Source organism: Rousettus aegyptiacus, unplaced genomic scaffold, assembly GCF_014176215.1.
Source record: "Rousettus aegyptiacus isolate mRouAeg1 unplaced genomic scaffold, mRouAeg1.p scaffold_m13_p_16, whole genome shotgun sequence".
Taxonomy (NCBI): Eukaryota; Metazoa; Chordata; class Mammalia; order Chiroptera; family Pteropodidae; genus Rousettus; species Rousettus aegyptiacus.
The window spans coordinates 23578677-23591541 of NW_023416291.1; the positions used below are offsets into that span (position 1 = coordinate 23578677).

At 31.2% G+C, this 12865-nt stretch overlaps 1 protein-coding gene across 1 annotated transcript in view; it reads left to right on the forward strand.

Annotated features, from left to right (window-relative positions):
• The window catches only part of FBXO8 (F-box protein 8), a 36815-nt gene extending 25566 nt beyond the window's left edge, over positions 1-11249 (forward strand). The window contains exons 4-6 of the mRNA XM_016120103.2: positions 6705-6823; positions 8830-9026; positions 10332-11249. Coding sequence (XP_015975589.1) covers positions 6705-6823; positions 8830-9026; positions 10332-10519 — 504 coding nt within the window. The 3' untranslated portion in view covers positions 10520-11249. The remainder of the gene's footprint in view (positions 1-6704; positions 6824-8829; positions 9027-10331) is intronic.
• Positions 11250-12865: the final 1616 nt, after the last annotated feature.

Below are 12865 nucleotides of genomic sequence, written 5' to 3' on the forward strand. Positions count from 1 at the left end.
ACTGGCAGGGAAGTGACCATTTAAATCTAAATTTGCTTCTCAGTTTGTTTACAATTAAGATTTGGGTTTCTTTTAAGTGTTTATTTTTAAATTGTTTTAGAGCTGTTAAAATATGTTTATGAATATACATATTAGAATCTGGATAATATGGAAAAACTTTATCCAAGTGGAGTTAGTTATTTAAATAGTTATACACACACATATGGCAAATGCAGTGTTCATGTGTGATTTTTATAAAGCAGCAATTCTAAATTAGCTAACACTGATGTTTAAATGTGTCGCTTTCTCATAAATTTGAATCGTTATTAATAATACCTTAACCTAATAGAGTATTATCTCCATATTTTGATTCAAATGGTTTCCTTTTATAATTCATAGACATATTAGAGAAAGAAGAGATTCTTTCAAGAAGCCTGCCCCAGCTACCAGCAACTTTGTCAATAATAATTACGATGATTGCTATATTTAATTATTAGTAGTAATTTGTCCATTAGGAAGTAACTTTATATTCATCATTGTTCTATCCTAGTCATAGGTGTGCCTCTTTTATGGACTATTAAAACTATTAAAACTAACAGATGTGGCTCTTTTTCTCTTTGAGACAATTAGAATTGTTTAATAGGGACTTTTTATTGTTATGTAAAACCTTTGATACTGTGGTTCATGTTATTTTGTCTAATGTCATTGCTTTCTCTCCCATGAAAAATTAGTAGAAAGATCTGTTCTACGACTCTCTTCCATTTTCCATGAACTCTGTTAGAGGGGATTTTCCACCTTTATTTTTGCTTTGAGCTATCCCTCTTTTATGTGAGATTTCCTATTGACATCTTCTGGCCACAAATAATTTAAGGTGTATGTGACTGTTCTCAGCAACTTCTGAGCAGTGTGCATTTAATGTACTGAAATATCCTTCGTAAATTGTTCTTGGAAGCTGGAATCTTTGTCACTTCAAACCAGATACGTAAACAGACTGATATTATTCCACATTTCATACTCAAAACTGAACAATATGACTCTTCACTGTCTTCCAGATCATATGTGGTGTTCTGACCAATATCAGTAACTATTAGAGGGAACTGGATACAGGATATGGGCATCCTCTCTTCTCTCTTTTTTAAATTATTTTCTTTTTGAATTTCTTAGGGTGACAGTGGTTAATAAAATCATATCGTTTTCAAATGTACAGTTCAATAATACATGTGTATACTGCATCGTGTGTTCACCACCCGAAGTTAAATTTCCTTCCATCAGCATATGTTTGACCCCCTTTACCCTTATCTACCTCCCCCACTTTCTCTCCCACATAAATATGGACAGTGGGTACTCTTCGTTCTTCCCAGGAAAGAGAGAAGACCTAAACCTGTAGTTCACATTTCAGAATGACATCAAAATTATCTTCACATTTCTTTCCCACTTGTCATAGTCCCTTTTCTTCTGGGTTATAAGTTACACAGAGCCTTCCAGTGAATAGCCTAGTTATGGGCACCTCAGTAAGAGGAAAACATTACTTCTTACTCTTATGAAATTATCTTTCTACATAGAACAACTTTAAAAACTTGGGCATAGTTTTTACTGTCATCTTTGAATTTAGTGACTAGATTGGGAGTAACAATTATAGTATTCATGATTAGCTTAAATTACCACGAATAAAAGCATCGTGTGACATTGCTGAAGTACGTGCTAAGATCGGTGTTGCGCTACGAGAATGCACGGAATCTTAAAGAAGGAAGAAAACATCATAAAAGCTAGTGGGCAGAATGAAATAAATGACGGGATAAAAAAAATAGATACCTAGTCTTATACTTGCTCATTTTTAAATCTGCATTTATTTCACTTCAGCTAAAAAGCAAGGTATTAATTTTTATTTGCAGAATACATGTCCCTAGATGAATTTTACCTATTCAAATTCTATGCATTTTTTTCCCCTTAACTAGAGAGCACATGTTCTATGATTAAATAGGGAGAATGAGACTTGCTGGGCTGAATAAAAATTAATAGGTCTTACATTTTTCTTAGCAATTCTGAAAGCACTATTAAAAAGAAGAAATAGTATCAAAAGTTGTATTAACAATTGATACTGTTATTTCCAAACAAGACAATGGATGGCAGTTCTTTCAGATGACCTGTAGAAAGCTGTCCTCTGATGTGTTAATTATTTATTAGAAATCATTAAGAAAGTAAAAGTTTTTATAACATTTTATCTCCTAATTTTTACATGACTTTTGGTGTGAAAAGGTTACATTTCAATTGTTCATTTCACTGTGGTTAAAATGTATACTTGAATATTAATATAATATCGAAAGAAAAATTAGAAATCTAAATCGAACTGCTTTGTTTTATAAATATTATTAAAACTTACAGATTGTTCTTTTAAAAGTCTTCAAATTTTCTTTTAAAAAGAAAATTATATATAGTGTCCAGTTTGCTTTTTATTATATAGTGCTCTAAGGACAGATTTATTGCCTGAAAGTAGTAGGCACAGTACTGGCTTTTTACATTGTATGCAGTGGCAAATTCGAACAAAACTATGTAAATCAAGATGTTTATTAAATTTCTTTTCTAAGCTGTTCTTTAGGAAAAAAGATTAAGGGTACAGTTTTGTTTAATTAGTGATTTCGTATGTATATCACAGTTTTGTTTTATTAATGATTTCTTTTTTTGACCAACTGTTACACAATGTTTCTGCCAAGTGCCTCTGCCAATAGCCAGTACTTTGAGTACCAACAGTCAGTACTTTTTTTTTTAAATTGATACTTTAATTTTTTTTTTTTTTTAGAGTAGTTTTAGGTTAACAGTGAAAATCAGTACTTTTTCATTTGGCTTTGCATGCTTAGTTTTCTAGAGTTCACTCTGTTCCTAAATTTATATATTTTTGGTTCCGATCATATTTATGGCAGATTTTGCTTTTAAAACACACTGTGGGTAATAGTGATTTGATTTTTTAAAAATAGATTTTGTTAAAAGAGAAGAGAAAACACGGGTATTTATGTAATAGAAGAAAACAAAGTAGCTGTATCTTAAACATGAATTATGTGGAAAGAGCCATTCTTACAGTAATAAGTAAATGGAGAGATACTTTATATATAGGTGACTAAGGCCATCTTTTTCTTCATTCTAAATTTCTTCTTAATATTGGTTTTAGTTATTTGTTTATGTTTCCTTGAATGATTTGTGTTTGCCACCACAACAAATCACATCAAAACAGCTCACCACTCTTAATTTGACCGTCTAAGTCTCGGTGCTATCATCTGCATAACAAATTTTGTGGCATACTCTATGGAGACCGCGTTACAAAATTTCTTGATTTTTTTTTTCTTGACTTACTAAAAACATCTGATGTATTAAAGAAACCCTTAACGTTGAAATGGGATGAATTCATATTAACTTTACCTGGACTCTCAATGCTGCTTGGCTCTCCTTTTATTATTCCTCTTGGACTCCTTGTTCTATCCTGCAAAGTTGTTGATAGAAATCTTTGCCATTTTGCTTGAGGATTCAAATCAGATATTTTCCAACTCTCTAGATGGTTTGTCCTCCCTAAGAAGAAAACCAACATGCACTCTTTCTACTTTTATCAGTTTCCTAATACACCTGTCTCTGAACCAGTAGTGCTATCCTGTCCTCCAGGCTTAGAAAGCACTATATACTCACCTGTATTTTCAGTCCTTTACCTTGCCGCTCCCATTATCTCCTCTTTCTCTCTTTTTCTCTCTCCAGTGATGCTCTTTTGTTTTCTGACATGACACAGGTCAAAATTATCTTGGAAAAATTTTATTTTACCTTTTGCCCTTTAATTTTGCATTTTTTTTCCTCCTTGGTACTAATACATATTTCAATGCCGTAGTCTATACTCAGTTTCCTTACCTTGAGCTCCTTCCTTTCTCCTTGGATTTAAGAATCCTCACTACTCCCCACTACCTCTTGAAAGTCCCTATTTTCTTTTCTCTCAATTATCAGATTCAGTGCCCTCTTTTCCCATCTTTTTGTCTCCTTGAGCTATCTAAAAGATAAAGGAAACTAGCCATGTTATATGCTAGGCACATCGTGCCTTCACAATAGCCTTCTAAAATTTTTACTGATTAGGAAACCAAGGCTTAAAAGGTTGGGTAAATTGTTTGTGTTCAGATCATTTTTAGGTGGCAGAGCCATGAATCACTCTCTCTTCTGAAAATTATGCTCCTTCAACTATAATATGCAATTGCATTGTATACTTTTTTTTTAAATTTCAAAGGCTCTCAGCCTCTGTGGGCTTCTGTCTCTGTCCTCTTCATTACCCGCTCCCTCACTGATTTCTTATTCAAGGTCCTTAATCTGTACCTTCAACCCTCACTTTTTTCTCGATATCTTATTACATTGCCAACTGCCTGCTTTTCCTTTCTAGTTGTATCTATCATCACCTGAAATTAAACATTTGTAAGGTCAACACACTACTGTTTCCTTCAAATCAACGCCCCCTATAACCTGTGTTTTTTTCCTATCAATCATTTTTTTCTGTCATTTATTTCTTTCTGCTTCTAAGCCAGAAGCATCAGCTATCTTTGTCTTTCACTTTGACTATCCCTTGGCTTGATAGCCAGCATATTAACAACTGCTCTTCTCTCTTTCATAAATGTAGCACATGAAGGTTTTTTCATATTTTTAGAATAGATTATTTCCTTTGCATCTCTACTTCTTTTCCATATATCAAGCCTGGACAGGTTAGGTTAGATATTAAATTCTCAAAATATGTATTCCATAAAAAAGGGAATGACCAACAGTATACTTTTATATGTTTACATGAAGCAAATACCAATGTTAATTTATAACTAGGGAGCATCAAATGATATTAATATGGCATATATCATATAACTAGAGATTTACATATTAATGGATCATAGTAGTGGTTTGTATTTTATATAATTTTTAAAAGTAGATTAGAATTAGTTTTATATCTTAAATATTGATTTATAAGTAGGCATGAATAATGAACTTATTAAATAATATTTAATTGACACTCCTTTGTTTTTGATTCACCTGGATTAAAATTAAGCACTGGAAATACTTCTGATATACGGTTTTTCTTTTAAATGTAAGATTTTAGAAAATAGTCAAACCCAACTTAATTTTTGCTGAGTAGATCAATTTAATATACAGTCAACTCTCGATTATTCAAACTAATGGAGGAAAGGATGGAACAAGCATTCCTATATCTCTAGTTCCTGCCCCCTCAGACAATTGCTGAGAGCCTCATTCCAAACAAATTCTTTGGCTTTCCATCTTGATCACGTTACATTCTCTGGCCTTGTATCCAGGATGCAAGGCTTACAATTGAGTTGACAAGTTTCATGATATCACATTCTATTCTTCTTTATATACATTTTTTTTAAAAGCAATGCTTTAGGATTGTTTTTATACTATTAAAATTCACACGAGAATTTGATAGCATTGCTAATAGGGTGTTATCTTGATGGCTCATACGATTAGTTTTATATAAAAAATTTTATCTTTGAATTACAATTTACAGATAATTATAACCTTTCAAAAGCATTACCTCATGGTACCAAATTATTTATACCTTTTTAATATAAAAATTTTATGAAAGAGTTTTAAGAGTCTTTTATAAAAATTCTTACAACTTTTTGTATTCTTAATGTGTGCAATATTTCTGAGTACTATGTAAGTGTTTGTAAAGGGAAGAAATGCTGAAGGAATTTATGTGTGAAAACAGTATGCCGGGTGTATATAATACGTCATTTTCTCTACCAATTAACTGCACACAGTGTGCTATTATCCAGACATAAGCATTCATAGGAATGCATTTATCTGGATAACTGTGAGTTGAAATAAACACACCTGCCTTTTATTTCAATAAAGGCACATTCAAATCCACATAAGGCAGATATTTGAATGTGCCCTTTATATACTTGAAAGAACATTGGTTTCAGCGTTTGATTTTTTTGTTGATGTTTTGTTGTTGTTGATTTAAATCTAAAGTAGGTACAAACTAATGCTTCTCTGGAAAACTTTGCATGCAGAGAAAAGGAAATTCAAAGATAAATCCTATGAAGAACACTGAAATTGTTTTGTCTTATGTTTTGCTTAAGTGTGTATTGGAGCTAAATTTTTGTAGAATATGGCAGTGCTTGAAGCCAAAGTGTGTATAACCCATAAACTGGGGTGGAATTGTGCCCACTTTAAGTTAAATAATTATTTTTCTTTTCAGAATAAAGTTCTTAGTCTTTCACTTGAAGAATTTTATTTTCTCAAGAACATAATTCCTTGAAAAGTGTATTAGATTGTGTATCTGAGCTTTAAGAAATCATATTTTGTCAAGCAGCAGAAGTGTTTGTTATAAAGCTTATTTAAAAGTCTGTGTGGTAGTTTCTCCCTCCCCTCTTCATCTCTCCCCTTCCCCCCCCCCCCCACTGCCGTTTCTCCATTAGGTTATATTTCTGTATAGTAAGTTTTAACTGACATGAGCCAGTAAATTGAATTATGATTTCTTTAGGAGTCTTAACTTTGAATTTCCTACTTTTCATTGCATGTAAACTATCAACCACAAATAATAGTTTCAGTTTGAGTTCTAGCTTGTATTTTGCATGTTAAAGCTATAAAAAGTCTATTAATGCTGGAAAGAATATACGGCTATTGTTCTGCTATTGCCTAATTGTTAATTTTATAAATAAAGACTAATTTGATTTATGAGATTTGTCTTTCTGCCTTAGGGAGTGAACTACTTTATGTCCAAGGGTATCCTAGATGATTCACCAAAGGAAATAGCAAAGTTTATCTTCTGTACAAGAACACTAAATTGGAAAAAATTAAGAATCTATCTTGATGAAAGGTAAAAAAAAAATTAAAGTTTTCATCAGAAATGTTTTAAGTAATGCTTTTAATGAATTAAGTTTTACTTTAAAAACTATACTACATAGCACTTATCTAGTTACAAAATTAAATAAAGATAGGGAAAGGAGTCCTGTATTTTACAAGTCATTTCTTTTGGGAGCTTTAACTTGCTGATAAGGAAGTTCCCATAGTAAAAGTAAAAAAAGATCACACACACACAATGGAAGCCCAACATCTTTGTAGTAGCATATCAAAACCAAATCTTTCTGAGGAGGTCAAAGTCCTTATTCTTAATAACTAACCATAAAGTCTAAGTTGTTTAGGTGATTAAAAGTTCGGAATTCTGAAATTTTCCATGTAAAAATCAAATAGACAAATTGTAATCATAAACTCATAAGTCCTAGAGATATGACATGTGTGTATTTGCATATAGATACTGCACAAAAGCGTTATGTATAGCTTTCAAAATCCTGAAAATGCGTCATATAATAGTATGTTTTATACATATAGAAATGATGCCTCATATGCAATTTTAACTTGATAGCCATTCATTTATACTCTTTAATTATGGTTATCAATGGATGTAAAAATATATATTGGGACAACATTTTGATGTGACATCACTAAACTGCCATTTTTAAAATTATAGATCTCATATTAATCTAATGAATGGCTCAAAAATGTGTTTGTCTTTTTATTGGAATTTTCAGTCTTTTAATTTCTCAAGATTTTTCAACAGCAATCTGTATACACTATATTCTAGAAACTTTGCTAGAGAGTAGGAGTATGCAGTTGATTAAAATACAATCCCTGTCTTTGAGAAGTTTATAGTCCAGCATGCTGGTTTTTCAGCATACCAGTCTTTGAAAGAAGTCTCTTGCATAAAGACGGTTTAATTAACTCTTTTTTAAAAAATTCTTTCTCTTTTAATGAGGAAGCCTTCCCATACATGGTACAAAGCCAGAAACTATAAATAAAAATAAAAGTTTTTTTTTCCCTGTATTTTTAAAATTCATTTATTTTAATTAGTTTATCATTAAATGCTGGGTACCTAGGAATCAGCAATTTTTCTGTAAAGAACCAGATCTTTTGGTAAATATTTTAGGCTTTACAAGCCATATGATCTCTATCACAGCTGTTTACAACTCTGTCATTGTGTCATTAAAGCAGACATAGTATATAAAAAAATGAGCATGGCTGTGTTCTAATAAAACTTTATTTACAAAAACAGGCAATGGGCCACATTTGGTCCACTAGCTGTAATTTACCTATCCCTGACATAAGCAATAGGTAGACATTAAAGATTATAATCATACAATCATGGTTTAGTTTAGTAAGGATTGAAGCATTTATAACTAAGTCATGTTTGTTAGAATGCTATTGAGAAAAATATACACACATATATGTGCACAAATATTTATATAATTATAAATAACGTAAATGTTTATCATTCGAATTATTACATCCATAAGATGGGAAACTGTGGAGCTAGTAAAAGAGATGCTGTTAAATCTATGTGTAATGACATAGAAAGCTGTTCACAATATACTATGTGAAATAAAAGAAAATTCTAGAACATTATGTAGTATATGTAGACATTTTTAAAAGTCTGTATAAACAGCTGTTAACCTCTGGTGAAGTGGATTGGTTTGAAGTTGAAGATTCTCCTTATTTTCATAATTTAAAAAAATGAAGAATTCTGTTGCTTATTAGGATTTAGCCAAGACATTTGAAAAGAAGCTATCCTTTATAATTCTGAAAAATTCGCTTTTTCATTTTATAATTAGAATTACTATTTTCACCTTGTTTTGTTAATCATAAAATATTTTTGAATTATTTGATTCCTTAAATAATCATATTTATATTTTTTTAATTTTAAGAATTACATATATATTTTATAGGATTAGCTGATCTTGTAATCAATAATAAAGTATTTTCATCCAAAAACATGACAGTTAATAGAGAAAAGTTAACTAAAGCTGTGTCTTTTTCTTTTTCTAATAGGAGAGATGTCTTGGATGACCTTGTAACACTGCATAATTTTAGAAATCAATTCTTGCCCAATGCACTGAGAGAATTTTTTCGTCATATCCACGCCCCCGAAGAGCGTGGGGAATATCTTGAAACTCTTATAACAAAGTTCTCACATAGATTCTGTGCTTGTAACCCTGACTTAATGAGAGAACTTGGCCTTAGTCCTGGTAAGAACATATATAGACAGTGAATTCCTTCCTTCCTTCTCTCGCTCACACTTCCAGGTAGTAGTTTATGAGGCATTTTTCTCACCGTGGGGAAAAATTACAAATACCTGTTTCACTGCTCGTAGTGGTGACTACTTTAGTTTGTCATAGCTATCATTTATGTATAGTAACTATACTGTTTAAGAAGAAAGACAGCTATAAAAAATTTTTAAAATTATTGTTTGAGCATTGGATATTTTTACTAATCTAACTAAAAGCTTGAGAAATTATTTTTAAAGCTTTTAATCACATGTTACATATGTAACACCTAGAATTTTTCTAAAATGTATTTTTTTAATATAACGAGTTCATTGTTTGTGTATGTTTCTATGTATATGTGTAATATAGCCTGTTACACATTTTTTCATGTGATATAGCTTAATCTCTTCATATCAAAAATTTTTTTGTGCTTATCTTACTAAGCAGAGATCACAAAACATTTACCTATCATTCGAAATTTGTTGAACATGCCTTTACAAGACATAGTGTTTAATTAGCTTTATCAAGACTGCAGGATTCTGAAATATAAACAACCATAGTAGTAGTAAACACTTGTAGTAAATAGTAGTAGCAAGTATCATGAGGTTTACTATTTTAATAGTTAACATTAACTATGGCCCTGAGTATATATATATATAAAGAAGAAATCTTTTTGTTGCAATCTTTTCCCAAAAGACTTACTTTGGAGATTAATGTATAAATCTCATAGATCTTTAAAATACTTATCTCAAATAATATTAATTTAATAATTTTATGAGTTGTTTACATTTCATTTTCTAGTACCAAGTTAATACATTTTCTTGTCATTAAAGATGCTTTTCAATTAAATTAGGGTTTTTTTTAAATCAAATATAAATAAATGTGTCTTTTTAATGGGAAGATAAGTATATTGACAGTACAAATGTATTTTATGGGTAGTTGAATGGGAGTATCACATTTAAAGCAAGACGAAAATAAAGCCAATTATGAAATTTTAAAATCTAGAGTGAGTTTTCACTATAAACTCCTGAACTATTCTAAAGGTTTTTCGAAATGCTCGCTGAATTGGTGTTCAGTTAGGATGATCAACCATCCCCGTTTGCCCAGAACTGTTTCCCACAACACAAGACTTTCAGTGCTAAAACTGGCAAAAGCCCAGGCAAACTGGGATGACTTGGTCATCCTGTGTTTAATTATAATTTAATCTTGATCTCTTAAAATTACGAACATTTTTGCATTGTATAATGCGTTTGGACCACATTTTGAAGTGTTTCTTTTCCCTTCCAGATGCTGTCTATGTACTGTGCTACTCTTTGATTCTACTTTCCATTGACCTCACTAGCCCTCATGTGAAGAATAAAATGTCAAAACGAGAGTTTATTCGAAATACCCGTCGTGCTGCTCAAAACATTAGTGAAGATTTTGTAGGGCACCTTTATGACAACATCTACCTTATTGGCCATGTGGCTGCATAAAAGCACAATTGTTAGGACTTCAACTTTTAACTTCAAACTAAAGCTACCCAAGGACCTATTTAGCAGATATGGGGGTGACATTAGTGCTGGTCATTCTAGCCTCTGTATACAATCAAGCTTGAGTGTACAACCTTGTTTTCTTTTACTATTTTCTTTTTTAGCAATTTCCTTGGAGGACTAAAGAATTTTGCAGAATTTTTCTTAATTTTGCTTATCATGTTTTGCACAAACACAGAGCCATTGTCTGACACAGCTGTCTAAGAATGTTAAACTGACATACTCTAAAAGATGGTATATTTGTGCATTAGATTTGCCTGAAAAACCTTATTCATTGCCATTCTTTTTTAAGATACCATGTAACGTGTACATATTTAACTAAAGAGATTTATAATCATAATTATTTTATTGTAAAGATTTTAACTAAAGCCTTTCCTTTTTCTCTCAAACCGAGTTCTGAAATTTATTTGATCCTGATCTGAGATTATTACTCTTTGTAAAAGTTGAGTATGACTTTGACAGGAAGCAATATCAGCTTCTCTTTCCTTTAAACTTTGAAGAGTATTGATTTGTTACTATGCAAAATAGGTGCTTATTTTTATAATATAAATTAATCACTTCATTTTTAGAACTGGGTTAGTCAAGTCTCAATTAGTCCTTTAAACCATTTAGGAGAGCAAAATAGATTAAAATCTAAGGTTTATACACGTAAGAACAAAATGTTATTAGAACTTATATATGAAGTAATTAATTAGTGAAACCTTACTATATTCTAATCTTGGTGATTTCTGTTTGGAATCCATTGAGAAAGGGATATTGTGAACGATAGCGAACATTCTTTATTTATTCATTCAGTATTTATCTAGGATTTTTCATGTGCTAAGCACCATGCTAGGAACTAGTAATACCTAAATATGGGCTCTGCCTTCTCAGGTGTTACATAATTGGGTAGTGAGGGGTAAAGTACTGCTTAATGGAGAGCAAATGTATTAAGTCTATTTTAATTAATAATTACTTCATAATTATGACATTTAATTTTGGAATGATAAAGAACAGTAAGTATATTTATGGGGTAAGTCAGAAGTTCCCTGGAAATGTCTCTAAGTGAAAAGCATTAGCTGCTAGTTTACGGGGAGGGATTGGGAGAAATAGAAACTGCTACCAGAGGTATGGAATCCTGCCTTCCTTCCAGATCTGACCCTAAGTACAACTGAAAGATGTACTGCAGAATTTTCAAGGACAAAACACAAGATAATCAAACAACTTTTGAAAGTCAGAGAGACTTTTAGACTGGTAGTAAACAATTTCTAAGATTCTGAAGCAAATATCTTAATTTTCACAAGTATATAATTTTGAATTCCATGACAAAATGATTCTAATTTTTAACTTCAAAACTAATTCATTAATTTCAAAACTATCATATGGAACTTTCAAAAGACAAAAAGTAGTGATCGATGTATTATATCTATTTTCCAGTGGATGGAACCTCGCCCTCTCCCTGTATTTATTTCATTCTTTCTTCCTTTGTTTTCTCCATTCCTGTCTCTCACTTACCATCTGGTTTTCTCAGTCTCCTCGTTTTAGCGTGACCATCTGTCCTTCTTTTTTTGTATCTTTCTTTTCCCAATTTCTTTTCCTTGTTCCTTTTTTTATTTTTCCACCCTGACCTGATTATAAATGTAGATTGGCAGTATCACTTTTCAACATTTTCTCCTGAAAAATTTCAAACATATAAAAGTTAAAATATTTTAGAGAATGCCTGTGTACTCTCACCTAGGTTCTATAATTAAAATTATAATGCATTCACTTTACCACATATTTACCTATCTCTCTCTTCATCAGTCAACCTGTCTTACTATTTTTTTATGTCAAAATAAATTTCAGACATCAGTACACTTCAAATTGCATATCATAAGCTAGCAATCTTTTTTTAGGTTTTTTTCTTTTTAGGTAAAATTTATATTTAATAAAATGCATAAATCTTCAATGTACTAATTAATGTCTTCACGAATGCAGACACCTGTGTAAAACAAATCCATATCAAGATATGCAACCCTGCAAAGTCTATTTACAGTTAATACTGTACCACTAGACATAAAATATAAAAACTTTGTATCCTTATAGGCATGTTTACCCCATTCTCTGTTATCTTATAGTCATCACAGGTCTTACATATTGCATATGTTATAAACTCCACAATAATGGTATAATTTGCTTTGAACAGTCATATCTATTTTAAATAAATTAAGAAAAAATGCTCTTATATTTATCCACACTATCATTTCTAAGGCTCTTATTCCTTCCTGAGGATTCAAGGGTCCCTGTATCATTCATTTCAGCCTGAAAAAT